The sequence below is a fragment of the Ochlerotatus camptorhynchus genome, unplaced genomic scaffold (assembly GCF_037179485.1).
Source record: "Ochlerotatus camptorhynchus isolate MF236.1 unplaced genomic scaffold, CSIRO-AGI_Acam_v1.1 ptg000367l, whole genome shotgun sequence".
NCBI lineage: Eukaryota > Metazoa > Arthropoda > Insecta > Diptera > Culicidae > Ochlerotatus > Ochlerotatus camptorhynchus.
Window position 1 is genome coordinate 6286209 of NW_027040855.1, and position 20982 is coordinate 6307190.

General features: G+C 42.5%; 1 protein-coding gene across 1 annotated transcript; it reads left to right on the forward strand.

The window, feature by feature from the left end:
- The first annotated feature begins 2 nt into the window (after window positions 1-2).
- Window positions 3-17119, forward strand: Adat1 (Adenosine deaminase, tRNA-specific 1). Its single transcript, XM_065232324.1, has 2 exons — window positions 3-955; window positions 16639-17119. The coding sequence occupies exons 1-2, from the start codon at window positions 6-8 to the stop codon at window positions 17069-17071; spliced, it is 1383 nt and encodes a 460-aa protein (XP_065088396.1). The 5' UTR covers window positions 3-5; the 3' UTR covers window positions 17072-17119.
- The last annotated feature ends 3863 nt before the right edge of the window (window positions 17120-20982 follow it).

Here is a 20982-nt window from a genome sequence, read left to right on the forward strand (position 1 = left end):
TAGAGATGGATCTAGCTAATAGAATTTCGGAAATTTGCCTTGCTAAGTTTGACGCTCTTCCCAAAACGGGAAAACCCAACGAAGGCTTTGAGTGGACAATTTTGTCAGCGATAGTCAAAGTGGAGCTGAATTCCAGTGAACCAAAAATAGAAGTCGTTGCTCTTGGAACCGGAACGAAATGCTTGGGATCGAATCAACTAAGTGTGAAGGGTGATGTGCTTAATGATAGTCATGCAGAAATTATGGCCAGACGAGGATTCCTCCGATACTTGATGAGTGAGATGAAGAATGCTTCTGTAAAGCGTTCCAGAGTTTTCGAGTACAGCGATGAATCGAAAAAATTACGTATGCATAAGGAAGTAGCCTTCCATTTCTTTACGACGCACAGTCCCTGCGGTGATGCTAGTATTTTCGAACTGGCAGATCGGCCCGGGCAAGACGGACCGCCGGCTAAAAAGATGAAATCAACTTGCGACGGTAGTAAAGCCGGATCAGCTTTCGCCGTTGCTGAAGGAATGACTGGAGGAAAGCTGCTGCAATGTCCGGGGCCGGATATGATGGCACAGGACATGGGCATGATTAGGACAAAACCTGGGAAAGGAGTAAGAACTTTGTCGGTGTCTTGCAGTGACAAGATGGCCCGATGGAATATGCTGGGAGTTCAGGGTTCACTGTTGACGACGTTACTAGAGGAACCAATCTATCTCGAAAGCATCGTCATCTGTGGTGGAACGGAGTTCAGCAAGGAAGCAATAGAACGAGCTTTATGGATCCGTTGGGATGGTGAATTGATGGAAAGCGTGCTGAAGCAACCATTTAGGTTGAACAAACCTAATGTGGTTCTTGCTACGAATGGCAAACTGTTCCGATTCCGGAAAAATCGAGACTCAAACGATGGAAGCAAATTTCAACCAGCACCTGGAGGTATCGTCTGGTGTGGTGGAGTAGATGACAGGTGAGCTTTGTTAAGGCATTAGTGAGGTCTATTCTGCTCCGCGTGTGAGGTGAGGTGACTCGCTGTTTATTAGTGTCACAGAAAAGGCCTCCGCATCTTATTTCTTTCTTTCGTCTGAACAGTTTATCATGAAATGAATCTACTGCTAATAACCGGAAGTCAGTTCCATCTGCATTTTTACCACTTTTGAGTAAGGAACCTTCTTCAGTTTATCTGAATAACCACATACACATTTATGGGAGTATTTTTTTTTTCTTCACGTACGTCCGACGGAGAGTATTTTTCGATGGTATTTTCTTTTGGTTGTCGCTAGACCGATTTATCGATTTGCGATTTCAAACCAGAACCCCGGAAATGATGTTAAACTGGCCAAATGTCACCGGATACACCTCAAATGGTCTTCATTTGCTTGATTCTACCTATTTGGCATGATTTGACATGCTGCGATTTCCAGAAATGCTACAATGTTTTATAGATCTGGGTTCCATAACTCCCGGAATCAATAATAACGTGGCCAGACATCGTAGAAACATCTAAATTCATTCCTACTTTCCATATTTCATCCATATGGTATTATTCAAAACATGAGCATGATTAACCGCCCACGGTTGCTACTCTGTTATTGCCAGACCAGCTGTACAGAGAACCAATAGAACCAATAGACGATGCTTGGGACTAGCAATCATTCTCAATGTGTAAAAACTGGTGATCTCGAATTAGGCAATACCAGCGCCAGCCGCGCCTGAACGCAGGTCAAGAAAGGAATGGGTAGGAATGTGTTGACGTGACACTCGCTTTGATGGAAGCCGAGGAGTCCTCTGCACTTTCACGAGGAATCACAGGGATGTTGGGTAAGAGGGTTGGGTTTGCAGCAGGGTTCGTTTTGGTAAACGATAAGCTGAATTGATGTCCTAACGATCGTATAACGCGAAGGAGCTTGGGATTGAACCCATGGTCTTCTGCTCAGTAAGCAAAAACGTTTGCCACTAGGCAGACGAGCTCCTTTTTAATCATTGACGAATCTTGACTGTGGATGGGCTTGAGATTAGACTCACGATGTTCTGCTCAGTAAGCACAAATGGTTGCTCTAAGGCCACCGAGCCTCTTATATCACATTATAGCGTTACTCAAGTTTTTATAACTATTCAAACCCGGCATCGACGACAACGAAAAGTTTTTCTAAATACACGATAAACAAGCGATATTTTAATATTTTTAATATGAAAGGATCTGGGACCGCGTTTTTCTCCTCAGTAAGCAAGCCACTGCAACCGACGATCTTTGAAATCCTAAAACTAGAAGCTACGAAAGAGTACTTAGGCCTTCATTAAGATCCACTTTCACGTGACGTTCAATGTTTCGATTTTCTCTTTACGCATGGTTCAGACAATCATAACAAGCTATGACCGACGTGACGATTGTTTAAGACCTGGTTAAACAAGCTATTCAAACGAAATTACGTTCTCGAATTTCACTTGGAATGTAATGAACAACAGAAATACGCGATAATTCGGTACTGCCTACGACTACGACGGCGATTACGACAGCGACTACGACGGCGCCTACGACAACGACAACAGCGAATTTGTAACTTACCATTTGTCTAGAATAAACACCTTTGCCCGGCACCTCCACTGGTTCTTCATGTCTGCTATCTGTCAATGTTTGCAAAATATCTAATAGCAATTACCTTTGTTGTAATACTTCCTTTATTGCCATGATGATCTGGAAGGAAGTTCGCATCTAGTGCTTTCCCCAGGAACCGTTCACGGCCATCAGCTACCTCCCGTCCAGTCTTGGGCGTATCCAGCGAGACATCCTTCAGCTTACACACAATCTCCGTCACTCGATGCAAATCGCAGGCACACTTACGCTAGTTACAAAGAAAAAAACACACCCGTGCAAAGAAACGGATCCAATAAACGTAACTCTTGCGAAAGCACACCCGTCGTCGTCGAACGGCAAAAAAGGAATCGGTGGGCAATTTTGTGATACGGATTTCCAAAATCAAACGGGAATGCACGAATTTCACCACACCCAACTGCGAACCACGTTCAGAAGCACTTATGGCACACTTTCGTTCGAAAACACTTATTTTTTTCAAAAATAGTTGCGAGTGAACCAACATCATCACCGCGCAAATAAACTAAAATTAAAATTATCACTCGCGATGCCACACATTTCTGGACCGGGAGAAAAAATCAAACAACGCAGATAGCGTTAAATCTTCTGTTGCTTGCAAACATGATGAATCATGTTTTCTTTCTCGATTCTAAAACTTCTCGGAAAGCGAGAAAATTACCACTCACACACGTATAACCGTCCGGCAGGCAGAGTGCCAGCGCTAATCCGGCAAATGCAGCCGAAAACTATGAAAGCGAATGCACGCACAAAACAGAGAACAAACTTAAAACACAACCGTATCCAAAGGCGTTCGAAACTCGACTCCATCCATCTGGTATTATTCAATACACCAGATAAACAATTCGTCAGACAACACATAGCATTTGGTTATACTTGTGGAAAAAATCGAAAAAAAAACACCTACCTAGATATTTGCATCTTTCAAACGTAGGGAGGAGTCTATAGAGCTATACTGCCTATAATTGCATATCAGTCCCATATGGAAAAAGTAGGCATTGAGAAAATGGCAGCCGAAGTTACGAAGTGCAATTCTCATGTAAATATTTGAAAAATCATAGTAAATTTATTGATATTTTTTTCAAGTTAAAATCTGTCACAATGAAGCTTGCATGTTCTGTTATATCAACAAAAAATATGGCAATTCGAAAAGCAGAACTTTAACTTGAACTATGGACGATTGAATTTCAGGATGGGACTGAAATGCGAATACTTTGCTAGATGGGACAAACTGACTTGATGTTGTTTTCATATTTTTCATGATCTAAGTCCATAGTTTTATCACATAATATGAAAGTAGATGCCAATTGATAGTGGATAGCGTTGTTATCTCGAAATTAACGAAAATCCATATGGGACTGATATGCGGTTATAGGCAGTATAGCGGGGCGTTATCTACGTCAATAGTTAGATCCACTATTTCCCTTCAATAAAAGTCCAGGTTTATGAAAATCGGTTGTAACATTGAGAACGAGCATTTTGAAAAACAAATTCTCGTGCTGGTATTTTACGGGTTAAAAACCCAGTATAAGTTTACTAACTTCGGTAATCTAAACTATATGTCTAGACACATTTTCATGATTCTGGGACTTCGAAAAAAAAAATCGAGGTACTGAGGTTTATAATTGCAAATTATTAATTATTAATTAAAAATGCAAATTTGTGGACTTTTAAAGCATTCTGCCTTATAGATTCAATCAACAAACTAAAAATACAAGCCGATTTAAAACTCTAATGAACTTACTTTACAAAAGTTCCCCAATAATTCCTGGATTTTCCAGGTCTTTTGAAATTCTCTGATAATTCCCGGTTTTAAATGAAGTTGCCACCCGGTTAACGTGCAACTTACTATTTTGTGATTTCGATTTTTTTTTTTCTATTTTTTTTTATTTTCCAGCCGTTCTACGCATATTGATCCCATGTTTCAAAAGTTACTTCTGAGAAAATCGCGAAAAATGTTTCGAATCATTTCTGCTCATTGGAAGAAATATACGTTAAAATAAGTTAGCGCATTGTTCACATTTCAACAGAATCAATATGTTTTAGTGAAAACTACAGAAATTACCATCAATGAAATCAGTGAAGCCTATTTTTATACGAACAATATTTAATAGGACTGTTATGCCTAGAAATTTGCACTGAAGTAGGAAATTCTACGCATGTTAGTCCCACTAGAAACTGTTACTGTCAATGTTGCTTTGATGGCCACGTTGCGTTTGACGTCTATACTCTTGTGATTACCAGCGGTGCCAGATATACAGATATGTCTGTATTATATAGATTTTTGAAGTCTCGTTCAGACCCAATGCAGACTACAGACATTATACAGATATTTGAAACTTAATACAGATTTTTACTAATTGGTTCCTTTTATTTTTGAAAATAAAATAAACAAAATTATTTTCGAGTGTGCATCTTGTTATGACTACACTGAAACAAAATCCATTGGCAAAAATACTATATTGCTGGTTTAAATTAAATACCCTCACCAATAGATTTTTGCAGCAAGCAATTTCGTTTGATTTTACTATTATTTCTATCAAAATTATTATGCATATTGAGCAAGCATAGTCGTTTTGCCAGATTCATAGTAAATTTGTTAACATTCATGGTAAACTAAACTCAATTCATAGTAGATTTAACAGTAATAAGTGTGGTTATATTGATAATAAGTGTTTTCTGTAAAATAGTATTCCTAACTATGGTCCTTCATTCCGTCTCGCACGCTGAGCCGATCAAGTCGCATCGGTCTCGTTGTACGACACTATCATTTAGTTTTGAGTTTTTCCCGACGCGAGGGTTTTTTCTCGCCAAAGTTAATTGGCATAGTGTTTAGACGACTAGTGCGCGAGTGAGGAAGCCGTTAATGATATGCCGAGTGCTTTCATTACGGTCCAGCTTTAACCCAGCATCATCGCAACATCATCAGCAAAATCATCACCACTATCGGTACATCACCCCATCGATAGCAACAACGAAAGAGCGTCATATTGCCTACCGAGTCGACCGAGGCACACCAGCATCGAGGTTATTGACTCTGCAGCCGTTGGATCAAACAATTATATCTCTCCAGTCTGCTGCCGCCTCAGTGCGTTAGGTATAAATCGTGTCGTTTGTATTGTTCTCGCCAGTATAGCATCTTCCTTGTTTCCCTGGTCCAATATTAGATTGGTGTTTAATTAGGGTGATCCAAAAATCCAATTTTTTTTTTCGCTTGATTTTTTTTTTCTTGATTTTTTTTTATTATTATTTTTGTATTACTTAGGGTGATCCAAAACTCTGTAAATAGTATATAATCATTATTTTTTTTTATTATTTTTTTTTTTTTTTTGGTTTTTTTTTCTTTGCATGTATTACTCGTTAGTAGAGTGAAACTATATATATATATATATATTTTTTTTTTTTTTTTGATATTATTTGAAATTACTGCAATTATTTGTAAAAATTTTTACAAAAAACACCATTGCGGCGATATTTAGCCGCAATGGATGAAAATGATAAAGGCGGGGGATGGGCGCTTTCCATCTCAGACGACGAAACTCTTAATTCCACCTCACACGAAAGTCTCGAGGAAGTTGTGGAAATGGAAACCCTTGACGTTCCAGTTGACTCGCTCTCCAGCAAAAATACTGGAGCATATCCCAAGAAAAGGTATCGCCCACAACCCTCTCCCCCACCATCTCCTCCTCGTCCACCTGCACCCCCCACACCATTGCCCCCAAAAACCTCTGCGCTCCCCCGCCTAAAGGCTTACCCAGAAGCCTCGAAAGGCCCATGGGTTGTTTTTTTCCGGCCCAAACAAAAACCTTTGAACATTCCGAGGATCTCTAAGGATCTAACAACACATTTTTCGGCCGTTACCGATATTTTCAAGGTAACACCAATAAAACTGCGCGTTACCGTTGATGACCGGAAGCAGGCTAACCAAATTGTTGCGTGCGAGCTTTTTTCATTGGAATACCGAGTCTACATACCCAGTAGTGAGGTAGAAATTGAAGGAGTGGTCACCGAAGCGAGTTTGACTAGTGATGATTTCTTGGGTCCCGATTCCTTCGGAATCTTTAAAAACCGTGCTCTGCCGAAGGTGAAGATATTGGACTGCCTTCAAATGCAGTCAGTATCCGTAGTAGGCTCCAAAAAAACTTATTCCTTGTCAAACTCGTTTCGTGTGACGTTTTCGGGTTCAGCGTTACCTCACTACGTCGCTATTGGCAAGGTTCGACTGCCTGTACGCCTGTTTGTACCTCGGGTAATGAACTGCTCGAAATGTAAACAACTTGGTCATACATCGGACTACTGCTCGAACAAACCACGCTGCGATCAGTGTGGCGAGCAACATCAAGAGGGCCCTTGCGCTGCTCCACCAAAATGCGTGTACTGCAAGGAGAGCCTGCATACCCTGACTAACTGCCCGAGGTATAAACAGCAGGGAGAAAAACTTAAGCGGTCTCTGCAAGCTCGCTCCAAGAGAACACTAGCAGAACTCTTGAAGAATACCGCTTCATCTTCTCAGACCACACCAAAAAACAGTAACACGTTCTCCATTTTGCCAGTTGATGATCTAGACTCTGACTCAGAGGGCGGTGAGGGTAGTCCGTTTGTCTTTAAAGGCAATACGAGAAAACGAGCAAAACAACACACCACCGAAAAGCCTCGTAAGGCCACTCGTACGGACCACCCTTCCACCTTGGAAAATTCAAGAGGTAACGGAAATACACCGAAACCCATTCCACCGGGTTTTAAACCTTGTAATTATGACAAGAACTTTCCGTCACTTCCAGGATCATCTAAAACCCCAGATGTCCCAGTTTTTCGGCCAGAAAAGCAGCTGAATAATCAGCAAGAACATGCCCCCATGTTCACGTTTTCTGGTATTGTGGATAGCTTCTTCAGTATATTCAATGTCTCTGACTCAACGAGGAGCATTATTAATTTAGTGCTGCCAATGGTGAAAACTCTTTTGAAGCAACTAGCTTCTAGGTGGTCCTTCCTTGCATCGATCATATCTTTCGATGGATAATTCTCCGAATGAGGTCGGGGATATGATCTCTGTTCTTCAGTGGAACTGTAGAAGTCTTATGCCAAAACTTGACACATTTAAATTTTTAGTTAACAACTCACTTTCTGATGCATTTGCCCTTTGTGAAACATGGCTCTCTTCAGACAACGATCTTGCTTTCCACGATTTCAACATTATTCGCCTTGACCGCGCAGATTCGTATGGAGGGGTGCTTCTGGGGATCAACAAGCTCCATTCCTTCTACAGAATCGATCTGCCTTCGGTGACAGGCATTGAAGTTGTTGCATGTCAGGTTAATATTCGAGGTAAATGCCTCAGTATTGCCTCAGTATATCTTCCACCGCGAACTGCGATTTCTCGTCAAAGTTTCTCGGATATCTGCACGGCTATGCCGGAGCCACGGTTGATCTTGGGAGATTTTAACTCTCACGGTACAGGCTGGGGGGAACTGTACGACGACAACCGCTCAACCTTGATATACGACATGTGCGACTTCTTCAAAATGACAATTCTGAACACCGGGGAAGCAACACGAGTAGCCAAACCTCCAGCAAAAATAAGCAGATTAGACCTCTCACTTTGTTCGAGTTCACTATCGTTGGATTGCTCGTGGAAAGTAATTCAAGATCCCTACGGTAGTGACCATTTGCCAATCAAAATTTCTATTACCAATGGTTCATCTTCTACTCGTTCGGTCGACATCGCGTACGATCTTACAAAAAACATTGACTGGCGAAAATTCGCGACCGCGGTTCTTGATGCCAGCCAATCGGTTGACGTACTTCCTCCGCTGGACGAGTACTCCTTTCTCGCGCGTCTTATCATCGATTCTGCGCTGCGAGCACAGACGAAACGTGTTCCGGGTATTTCCGTCCGCAAGCGACCTCCCACCCCGTGGTGGGATAAGGATTGCACCGACGCGAACAGCGAGAAGTCCGCCGCGTTTAAACGGTTCCGCAAACACGGCAAGGTCGGGGATTTCGAGCGGTACACCGACCTCGAGAAAACTTTTAAGGACTTAATTAAAGCAAAAAAACGCGGTTACTGGCGTCGGTTCGTCGATGGTTTGTCGCGAGAGACTTCCATGAGAACACTCTGGAATGTCGGCAGGAGAATGCGAAACGCGTCATCACCGATTAACGAAGACAAGGAGTACTCGGACAGTTGGATATTCAGCTTCGCGCGGAAAGTTTGCCCGGATTCGGTGTCGGTTCAAACCAACGTTCGTGATCGTCCGTCGGGTAATAACGAAATAGATTCCCCGTTTTCGATGGTGGAATTCTCACTTGCCCTCCTTTCATGTAACAATTCAGCTCCAGGAATGGATAGAATCAAGTTCAACTTGCTTAAAAATCTCCCAGATGTCGCGAAGAGACGCTTGTTGAACTTATTCAATCAATTTCTGGAGCACAACATTGTTCCGGATGACTGGAGGCAAGTAAGAGTTATCGCCATTCGAAAACCCGGTAAACCCGCGTCGGATTATAACTCGTACCGTCCCATCGCGATGCTGTCCTGTATACGGAAATTGTTGGAGAAAATGATTCTTTTTCGTCTAGACAAATGGGTCGAGTCGAATGGTTTACTTTCAGATACGCAATTTGGATTTCGGAGAGGCAAAGGAACGAGCGACTGTCTTGCGTTGCTTTCAACTGAAATTCAACTGGCCTATGCGCAAAAACAGCAAATGGGCTCAGTTTTCTTGGACATTAAGGGGGCTTTTGATTCTGTTTGTATCGATGTCCTTTCGGATAAACTCCACGATAGTGGGCTTTCACCAATTATGAACAACTATTTGAGCAACTTGTTGTCTGAGAAATATATGAGCTTTTCTCATGGAAACTCGACAACTTCACGAATTAGTTACATGGGTCTCCCCCAGGGTTCATGTTTAAGCCCCCTTCTTTATAATTTTTATGTAAAAGACATTGATGGTTGTCTTGATGAAAATTGCTCGCTAAGGCAGCTTGCAGATGACGGCGTTGTATCCGTTATAGGGCCAAGTGCACCGGACCTGCAAGGACCATTGCAAGATACCTTAGACAATTTGTCTACTTGGGCTATGAAGCTGGGTATCGAATTCTCTCCGGAGAAAACTGAGTTGGTTGTTTTTTCTAGGAAGCATCATCCTGCACAGTTACAGCTTCAACTAAAGGGTAGAACAATCACTCAAAGTATATCTTTCAAGTATTTAGGTGTCTGGTTCGATTCCAAAAGCACATGGGGAAAACATATTGCGTATGTGAAACAAAAATGCCAACAAAGAATCAATTTTCTTCGTACAATCACTGGAACTTGGTGGGGAGCACACCCGGAAGATCTGATCAGGTTGTACCGAACAACCATCTTGTCGGTTCTAGAGTACGGAAGCTTCTGCTTTCAATCCGCGGCGAAAACACATATCCTGAAGCTGCAACGGGTTCAATACCGTTGCCTCCGAATCGCGCTCGGCTGTATGCACTCGACGCATACGATGAGCCTCGAAGTACTCGCGGGTGTTCTCCCACTGACAGATCGTTTCGCGGAACTGTCCTTCCGGTTTCTTATCCGTTGTGAAGTAATGAACCCATTAGTAATAGAAAACTTTGAGAAGCTGCTCGACAGAAATCCTCAAACAAGATTCATGAGTCTCTATTACGAGTACATGACGCTGGAGATTGGCCCTTCTTCATTCAATTCCTCTCGTGTTTGCCTCCAAGACTTTTATAGTTCCTCTGTAAATTTTGATCTGACCATGTTGCAAGAAATCCGTGGAATACCAGATCACCATCGATCGATGGTTGTTCCCTTAATTTTTGCAAACAAGTACCACCATGTTAGTAACAATAAGAGTTTTTTCACAGATGGGTCAACTATAAACGCTTCCACTGGATTTGGAGTATTCAACGAATTTCATAGCGCCTCATATCAACTGCAAAAACCCTGTTCCGTATACGTTGCGGAACTAGCAGCCATATTTTACGCAGTAGAGCAAATTGCCTCACTACCATCTGATCACTATTTTATTTTTACTGATAGCCTTAGCTCGTTGGAGGCTATTCGATCAATGAGGCCGATGAAGCACTCCTCGTATTTCCTGACCGAAATCCGAGCAAAATTGAGTACTTTATCTAACTGCTCCTATACTATCACCTTAGCTTGGGTCCCATCTCATTGCTCAATTCCGGGTAATGAGAAAGCGGACTCGCTAGCTAAGGTGGGCGCTATGGAAGGCGATATTTTTGATCGACAAATCGCCTTTGCGGAATTTTTCTCAATTACCCGTCAGCACGTCCTCACCAACTGGCAACAAAAATGGAATGAGAGTGATCTGGGAAGATGGTTACATTCTATTCTCCCACAGGTGTCGAACAAGCCATGGTTCAAAGGATTGGACATGAGCCGTGACTTTATACGTGTCATATCAAGGCTCATGTCCAATCACTACTCGTTAGACTCGCATTTCTTCCGAATCGGGCTCGCAGGCAGCAATTTGTGCGCTTGTGGTAGTGGCTATCACGATATCGACCACGTGCTTTGGTCATGCACCCTACATTGTGTTGCTAGATCCGAGTTATCCGCATCCCTCAGGGCCCGAGGAAAACAACCTATGCGGCCCGTTAGAGACATCTTGGCGAGCCGAGATCTCGAATATTTTAATTTAATTTATGTGTTTTTAAAACGGATCGATCTGAGGATTTAGTAGTTAGTGTCATCTTGTGTTCCCCCAAGTTGTTAGCTGCCCATCGGTGTACCCCCATGTTTGTCTTTTTCGTCAGTTGGTCGCTTAGTTCGAGATAAAAAGCACATTGCTCTCCAAACCTTGTGTTCTCAATCCCTACCCTGCCATCCATTTGTTACAATTTGTTACCCCTAACCTCGAGATAGCCGCGAGTAATCGGCCCCCGCTCTACTAACGTTAGTTTTAAGAAATTTTGTCATCCAAACAATGAATATCGGCTCCGCAAAGCTACGGCAAATGAGCCTGGAAAAATAAACGCATTAAAAAAAAAAAAAAAAAAACTATGGTCCTTGTTTCAGTGTATGGTACGTATTATGATTATGAACTGTTTTTTGACTATTTTAAAGCAACATATATAATAAGACTAAATAATAACAGCTGTTCGGTAAGTTCTTTTTTTTTTTTTTTTTTTCTTTATTTTTGTGATTTTTAGCCGTAGGCTAGTTCATCACATTTGATAATCGAGGGTCAGGCTTAGGGCCTGCCTCGAAAGAAAGCGTTTCAGTCTATCATTACATAACGTACAACTGGCTCTGATTACCCACCAAAAGGGACAGACAACATTTTAAAAAACTTAATGTAAAGTGGGAGTTACAACGGGACTGTGGTGAGGAATGGATGCGCGAACAAGGTAGAGCTCCACCGTAAGAGACAGTGCCCCAGTCCGGCAGAGATACCCCGACGGCAGGAAAATAGGAAGGTGAAAGAACACGGACAGCGCAGCCCACGACGAGAGGGCTAGATTTGGTTGTATAGGTGAGCGTCCTTCAAGAATGCAATCAGCGCAGTCAACGTCGAGGGGTCGTTGCCAAGTAGCTCCCTGATGCTCTCTGGGAGTCGGTGTTGTTCGCGTAGCCTCTGAAACTCTGGGCAGACACACAGCACGTGTTCCACCGAGGCAGGGATGCTGCAGATTGGACAAACCTTGTGGAAGGGTGTCCCACCAAAATTGTGGGAAATCCTCGCATGGCCGGTCCGGAGTCTTGAGATAATCCGCTGGTCTTTGTACTTGTGGCTGTCTTGCCAAGGTCGTACGGTTTCTTTGATTTTTCTCAGGAGGGTGGTGCGTGACTGAAACCATTCCTCCTGCCAGGCTTCCATGATGATAATCGCAATCCAACGCCTGACGTCTAGGAGTGGTACGTTCCTGGTGAGGCGGGGTCCGGATGGACCAGATCCCGCCAGCCTGTCCGCTGCCTCGTTTCCAGGAACACCGCAGTGCCCGGGAATCCACGTAAAAACGGTTGAGGGTGGGGCAAAACGTGTAATGGCTTGTATCCAGGGGTGGCTCGGGGCTTCGGCTTCCAGCGCCTGGATGACGCTGTGTGAGTCCGTTAGCACAAGGATCGGTTGATCTGCAGGAGTGATGGCTGCGTCAAGAACAGCAGCGGCTTCTGCGGAAAAAACGGAACACTCCTCCGGAAGACTTTGACTTGTTGCGGTGTTTGGTCCTGCCACTCCGAGTCCCACTCCGGCCCGTGATCGCGATCCGTCCGTAAAGCGATGAACGTGCCCCGGATAAACCGACCTAAGAAGTTCTGCAACGGAGCGCCTCAACGCTACAGAGTTATCTCCGGCTTGGAATCCTCTCTTAATCCGCTTATCTATTTTTATAACGTTTGATCGCCAACTTTTCTCTCCATGCCAGTGGACCCTGGCCACCGGGGGGAGGTCTACGTTGGCTGCAGTGCGGAGGGCTCTGTTCCCCTCGTTGAGGAGAAAGACCCTATCGTTCCCGGATGTCTTAGCAGCGAGGGCAGCGGCTTTGGTGGCAGAGGCTGCAGCAGATCGATAGCGGAAAGGGAGGATTCCGGTTTCTGCACAAGCGGCGTCTGCGGGCGTGGAAGGTAGGAGGCCGGATACGATGCGTACGTAGGTATTGTATACCGGAGCGAGGATGCGGTTCAGCTTCTCGGTGGCTAAGCAGGTAATTTCGAGGCCGTAGAAAAGTCGACTGTCGATAACAGCCCGGGCGACACGAAGGCGGATCTCGCGGTTACTGGAGCGGTGCGGACGGGAGATTGTCCTGACGATGTTGATGCGGCTACGGCAGTTTTCTTTCACCGTTCTGAAGTGTTGGTCGAAACTTAGAGTCCGATCCAGAACTACCCCCAGAACGCGGACTGTTTTCTTAAGCGGAATTGGATGGTCCTGGATGGTGATCGGTGGTCCCCGAATCAGATGACCCGAGTGGCAGATATGGCACCGTACACTCTTTGGTGCGGAGAGCTGAAAACCAACAGAAAGCGCCCACCTGCTGACGGCGGAGACAGCTGCTTGGGCTATATTCCTGGTCCGTATAGTCGTTCGTCCCGTTACGACGATGAGTATGTCATCGGCATAGACGATTACGTGCACGTTCTTGGGCAGTCGGCTGAACACCCCGTTCATTGCCACCAGGAATAGCGTTACCGCTATGACGGATCCCTGGGGCACTCCAGTTTCCTCGGGGAACGGATCCGATCGAGTGTTCCCGACAGTCACCTGGAAGGTACGATCAAGGAGGAAATTCCGTACAAAATGTGTGATGTGGCCTTTCAGGCCCCAGCCGATGAGCTGCCTGATGACGCCGGGCGTCCAAGTCCTGTTGAACGCCTTTGAAATATCAAGGGATACTAACTCCGCATGGTGACCGTTGTCCTGGGCTTCCTTGAGTACATTTCCGAGGGCTGCAAAGTAAGTGGAGGAGCCGTGTCCTTGTCGGAATGCATGCTGCCGTTCGTCAAGGAGACTGTTTGACTCCAGGAACTGCCTAAGTCGACGATTTACCATTCTCTCCATCACTTTTGCCGCGCAGCAAGTGAGCGCAATCGGCCTAAAGGAGGAGGCTTCTCCACTCGCCGCGTTGATCTTTGGAATGGGCACTACCAGGCTTTGTTTCCAGAGGTCCGGGTACGAGTCAGTGAGCCATAGGTCGTTGAAGAGAGCGAGTAGCCTCGTTTTTCCGTCGAGGGAGAGGTTTTTTAACACCGGGTATCCAATCTCGTCCGGCCCGGCAGATTTACCAGTACTGCTGCCGAGGGCGAACTGAAGCTCCCGGAAGGTAAGAGCATCGTTGATCTGGAGGGAAGGGACATCGGATGGGTAAGTTCTGATCGTTTCTCATTTATTTTTATTTGTAATAATAGATTTTCCCTTTTTCTAGCCTTAAACATATGCTTATGTTCGACATTTTTTCATTTGTTACTTTTTTACGTTTTCACTTTATTTCGATGGTCCATGTACCGGGACCTTGAATGGGATATTTATCTTTTCAAATCTCGTGATTTTAAACAGCAAAATGCTTTTTAAGTTTTGACTTCGTAATTTTTGAAATAGGAATAAAATTAAAAAAAAAAATGACATAAACGGACTGATCGCGCACGGGCGGGATGCCTACGTTGTGTTGATTTTTGTGATAATTACGAAGACGGATAGAATTAAAACGCACCGATTGCTTCGCCGTCCTGCCAAGACACTGTTTTATTGTATTGTATATGGTTTTCTAGAATCGTACAGGGTAGGGTAGTGGCACAAATAATCGACGATGCACGAAATAATCGACGATTTTTAAGATCAAATTTATGCAATTTAGTGTATGGCAAGCATTTGTATAGCCAAAATACATGTATACAGATAAATACAGACATATTTTTGACACTCATACAAACTTTTGAAAAAATCATCTGGCATCCCTGCGTGTGCTTGAGCCCATGAGCGTGCTTGCGTTCTCCGCAGTTTTGGAAGATCCTGGATAGTTTGTATAGCTTTCCATCATTAAATTATACAAACAATAAATTTGTTGACACTTCTATAAAACCATTAAAAGTATGGGCATCTCAAGAAACTAATGATGAATGCACTATTTAGAACATAAACTTCTTAGCATCTTGTTCAACTCCTTAGCAAGATAAACGTATTCCTAAAGGAGATTGTGCTTAATCATTTTGAGTCCGACCATAGATTTATGGCTGACATGCTGTGGACAAAATATCAATACGTCACACGATCGTTGAACGTGGGTTTTGATGATTTCAAGAAATACTTTGGAAGAGTTGACATGCACATGCAAATTTCTTCTGTACGGAGTTGATCTTTATAGTATGTATTATTATATTATATAAGGGGCTTTTCATGAAACACGCAGACACTAGAGATGGTCTAGTATAAGAGAGGAGCTTACTAGCTGGGTTTGAGCCAAACGAACTGTCAAAGCCAGAGTCAATCGAGTAGCGCCTATCTGGATTGCATTGGCAGTGTTGCTAGAAACTACCCAGGCATAGGTTGCCAAGGCAGTTTGGGGCGAGTGTCTACGTTAGTGTCTAATATTGCATTCTTTGAAATTAGAAACTGGCGTTTTAATATGAAATACCGTTTTTCTTAATATTTATCAACATTAAATAAAACTGCCAGTTCCTAAAATGGTTCATAGTGTTTCCTGTTTCCGTAATTTGTGTGAACAACTCGATTCGTTAATGATAAATTCAGTCGAAAAAATCTTTGTGGGACAGTTATGCGTAGACAATTAGGCTTGATGTTGTTTTTATACAAACCCAGAACAAACAATATGTTTTTCTATTTTCAATCCAAAGTCTACCTAAAAAAGTACTGTTTTATGAACAAAAGTGAAAAACGCCCAAAAGTAACATGGGACAGATATGCGTAGAACGACAGCTGAATGTGATTGCAAAAACCACTATGGTTCTAATTTTTAAGCATTTCCGGCAAATTTGAAAACCCTAATTCCAACCAATTCGGTATTATCATAAAGTTAACTCCTTGTTCTTGTTTGCTTCCTTTTTTCTCTACTGAGATGCTTGCTCTTCCGAGAATAAAAGTTTTTTTTATGGTATTCATTATTCAGACGATTTCATTAGGCTCCATTAAAAGCTCTCTTTAATTATACCGACACAATTTCTATTGAAAATATTAATGGTCGCAACGTAAACCGCATTGTACTCCAGGCTGACATTTCAATTCACGTTCTTATTTGTAATCTCGAATCGAGGTTCAGAGACGGCGAATAATTATTTCCACAGCTCTGCATCCAAGACTCTTCAGCTGCACTTCAGCTGCACCATTCATGCTGGTCCCGATCCTTCTCCGCATACCTGCCTCCGGAGATTATAATTAATGTTGGATAATTATTTTCCTTATTTTCTTTCCATTTATATTTTCATGGTTCCGGATGACTTCGTTCAATGTTGGATGTAACCACGACACTGATGACGTTGACGACGGTTTTTAACCTGGGTGCTCGGGCTAACTAACTGCCATATACCATCACGTTCACTCCATCCACCTGTCGGCACCACCTTCCAGACCGTTGGAGGTAGAAATCGGCGGCAGACGACAGGGAATTACCAAGAAGAAGCTCGGTACACCTGCAGCCCGACTCAAGATATCGAAAATTGAATTATTCTCAACATTCGTTTCGTTGCGGAACGCGCTGCGGATCGGTGTCGACGGCGACGGGGTGGCAGCCGAATCAAGCAACGCTGACGTGCAGAAGAATTTATCACCACCCACAGGGGGACACTGTCAAGATACTGCTGGTGGTGAGGAGGGTGAGATAGACGCATCTACTAGCGGTGCTCGTGAGGATCTCAGCAGCTTACGGTATGCTGACGCTAAGGAGCTTTGCCGGTCGTACCGTGAACAGTGGAATACACTGCGAACCAGGGTATTTCGAGTGTGGAGTGAGAAACCGAGCTGCTTGCTAGATTTTACCCTCAATTCGCAAGGCTCTGTTTAGCAGAATGATGTTCGAGGTTCCTTTGTTGTTTTTTTTTGTTTCTTGAATATACAAAATATGGCATAAATGTTTGAACGTGCTCTTTATTGTTTGAAATATGTATTGAAGCACCCCTGCTCAGTATGCCTTCTGTTATTTAAATTGCTTAAGGTGATTTCTCTTAGAGTTCACAAATGGCCACCACGTAGGCTATACATGCACTTACACTTCGAATTTTCAATTACTCACATCTCGGTAATTAATGCCCTATTTCACCTGAAATTGCTACTTTATGTATGCTGCGTAGAAGCTGATATTTGTGCACTTAAAATTTCGAAGTGGTTACGAAAATAAGGATCTCATAGCGAAACACCTTCTATGTAGGCTATTCTTACACTTTCCGGATTTTTTTTTCTCGTTTTGGTGTTTATATTAACTTAGCCTGTCGTGAGTCATCGAGCTTGAAGTGCTACGATCAAAACTCGGTGGTAAACTAGATATTATGGTTCCATAGATTTATTGATGGAACCTTTAACCTCTTATATCAATCAAACTAATAGCAATTTTTGATCTTCTGTTCCCCAATTTTAATAGTAACACTTGGTATTTATTTGATATTCTCGTCTAGTTGGGTATACTCAGTCTCCAATACACACACTTAGATTATTAGACAGGAGTCAGTATTTTTTTACTGGCTTTTTGAATTGCTGAAAAAGTCGGTAAAAATTCAAATGACCGTTATTCGTAAGGAAACAATGAAATCTACAATTTTTTTTCTATCATTAAATGGGGTTAACAGAACTTAGCCTGTACTAGTTTGGAATAAGCTTTCTAATTTTTGAATTTTACACAGATTTTTAAACTTTTACCGAACTTTACTGACTGAATAAGTGTGCAGCAAAGATCATGCTCTACACACTGAGTTTAATTACCGAAGTCGGTAAAATTTTACTGGGTTTTTAACAGCTAAGTTTTCAGTAATCAACCCACAAGTGTTTTGCCGGTACTGAAAACTCCGTAAATAGCACAAACCGTCAACTGTCAAAAAGTGCCGGTTTAGTCAATAAAGAACTGCTGACTTTTTCAGTAATTTATTTGTTTACCTTATTTTTGGCTGAACTTTTCAGTATTATGTTTTTTTTGACGAAAAAGTTAGTAAATTATTCCAAAAGGCTGATTTATCGGTGAATAAAAATACGATTTCGAGATGACAAATCAACAAATTTCCGGGCTTTTTTAGTTTTTATTGTTACTGCATTTATGCAGCAGTTGTGTGTGTACACGGCGAATGAGAACGACCTAAATTTGCGTTTAGTTCACTCATAATCGCCAAAAGTGCAGGAACTCAGCGATGAGTAAATTTGTCTCATGGTTTCCTGTGGAAAACCTAAAAAATCTGCCGGAAAATGAGGGAATTGACGAAAATTGTATTCAGTCCGGAGTAGTACCAATAGACTGAGTGAATCCAATCTTTACTTTTCTCAAATGCGGGAATTTTTCCCTGGAAAATCCTGGAAAAACCTGGGAAAACATGAGACAAATTTTACTCATCGCTGAGTTCCTGCACTTTTGGCGATTATGAGTGAACTAAACTCAAATTTGGGTCGTTCTCATTCGTCGTGTAGGTATGTAGCAGCAGCGCTCAATTGTTGAGCTAATGCAAGTTACGAAGAAATTGTTCTCCCCCCTCCCCCCATCATCGTCGCCATTAAAAAAAAACAAAAAACTGTTTGTCAGTTGGCTTAATTCCAGCTTTCAAAATCGCAATTGATTGGCAGAGCAACTCAAAACTATATGAAAAATCTTTGTTGATGGGAATGGTGATGCCTTTCCATGAAATTACTGCATCAGAGTTGTCCTCTGGAAAATTTCCTCTCATGTAGAGTATGGGGTTGTCGCTTTTGACCATCGGGATCGGTTCATGATGCTGAAAAAAATGTATTTTCGAATGGGTAAAATATAAAAATAGGTATGTACCTCATAATTGAGTAAAACCATAGAAATGGAACAAAATCCAGTAATAATGATAACATTTTTGAAAACACAAATGTGAATAGTTACCTGGATCCGTTCGACGATGCCACTTAGTGGATTGTTGTCATCAGTGCCATTTCTGGTCCGCTTCATTCCAAGACTTGGCACTTACTACAAAAGTGCGAAACGCCATTGGGCGCCGAGGTAGTGGTACCAGTTAAACAAATTCTATATAAGCGCCGTTTAATTGCCATTTTGGCTATTCAAACAAACGGTGTTCTATAATATCTGAGAGTTACATTTAATTATCTGTGCCAGGCTTTGAAATGATCAGCTAACATGCTACTTTTCGAAATAATGAAACTATGAGATATAATAATAATAATATTTTTTAAATGTAAGATGCAAGAAGAGGAGGTAAAGTTCGTGTATGACACATAAGAGCTGGCACTTTCGCTTCCAAATTGTCACAATTAGCGATTAGCTATAACGAAGAGTACTCACTTGTCGCGAATGCTCATTACAGCTTAAATAACTAATTGTGACCCTTTGAAAGTAAAATTGAAAGGTTTTATGTGTCATACCCCAATTTTACCTCCTCTTCTTCCATCTTACATAGGGGAAAACCAACTTCGGCCTAATCGCCCATTCCCGGCTTATCGAGCACAAAACATCAAATATATCTATGATTTCGGCGTGAACGTGTCAAACAAATGTTTGGTACAATGCTCCCATTCAATAGCTGCAAGACGAAGTGTTGAAGAACGCAACGAAAACAAAAGGCGCACTTGAAGTGTAAAAAAGGCGCACGCGAATTCACTTTTCTTTCCGTTCGATAGGCTAAAAAGAATCCCAATGACGTTTCAATGGCTAATAGGCCCAAGAAAACCCGTAGGCCAAGTTGAGCCGCCAGAAGCTGTTTTGATGTTTTTGTCTATGATGTAGGGGAATTTACGTATTATCGTCAATCTAAGCAGCGTCCGCACTTCTATTAGCATTTTTTCAGCGTCCCGCACATATATGACGTGTCTGTTTGTTTACATTCATCTGCTACTTGCTTCTCTATCCATTCCAATCGACAGAATTTTTCAAAACGGTTTGAAAGCTTTTTTACAACGCTTCAAACTTCACAGGTGAGTGTGACTATTGTCGGCAGTCTCTTTTTCTTCGGCAACCTTCCCATTAGAACTGCGTGTTAATCAGCTGTTCTATTATCGGCAACTCGAAATCAGCCCAATTTTGTAGTGCGTATGCTTCATTTGAAGAAAAATCTGGCATAATAGGATTTCTCGGTCGTACAAATATAATCAGATTGAAGCTGAAAGACTAAATAATCGTTTGGATACATTCAGGGAAGGGTGTTGATGGGAAAACATAGTGAAATTATCGTTTAAATTTTGGTTGCCGAAAACAGTCAATGTGTGCCGAAGCCGACATTTACCCTATTTAGCCATATTTTATGGGTGTGCATTGCGTATTTTGGATATCAAATGAAAACGGTTACTTTTCTGTGGACATGGATCGTTCCCGTCTTTCAACCGCCACCTGCGCATTGGTGGACGGATTCAACTTGCATGGATTATCGCAGCTCAACCAGATTGCAAATTCAAAAGGCCGCATCCTCGATCTAATACTTGCAAATGACATCGCTTTGCCTAATTGTACGGTTTCAGAAGCCATCGAACCACTGACTTCTATTGATATTCATCATCCAGCCATAGAGGTTGCATTATCCCATACGGTCGCAGTTTCATACGAAGCGGTGCATGATAACACCAGTTTCAATTTCCGAAAGGCTGATTTTGCTGCGATGAATCAAGCTCTACTTGCTATCGATTTGAGTTACCTTAATTCATTCCAGAACTTGGATGATGCTGTGGATTTTTTCACGAACGCTGTAAGCAGTATTATCGCTGAACATGTACCTCTTGCTGGAGCTGCACAGAAACCACCCTGGT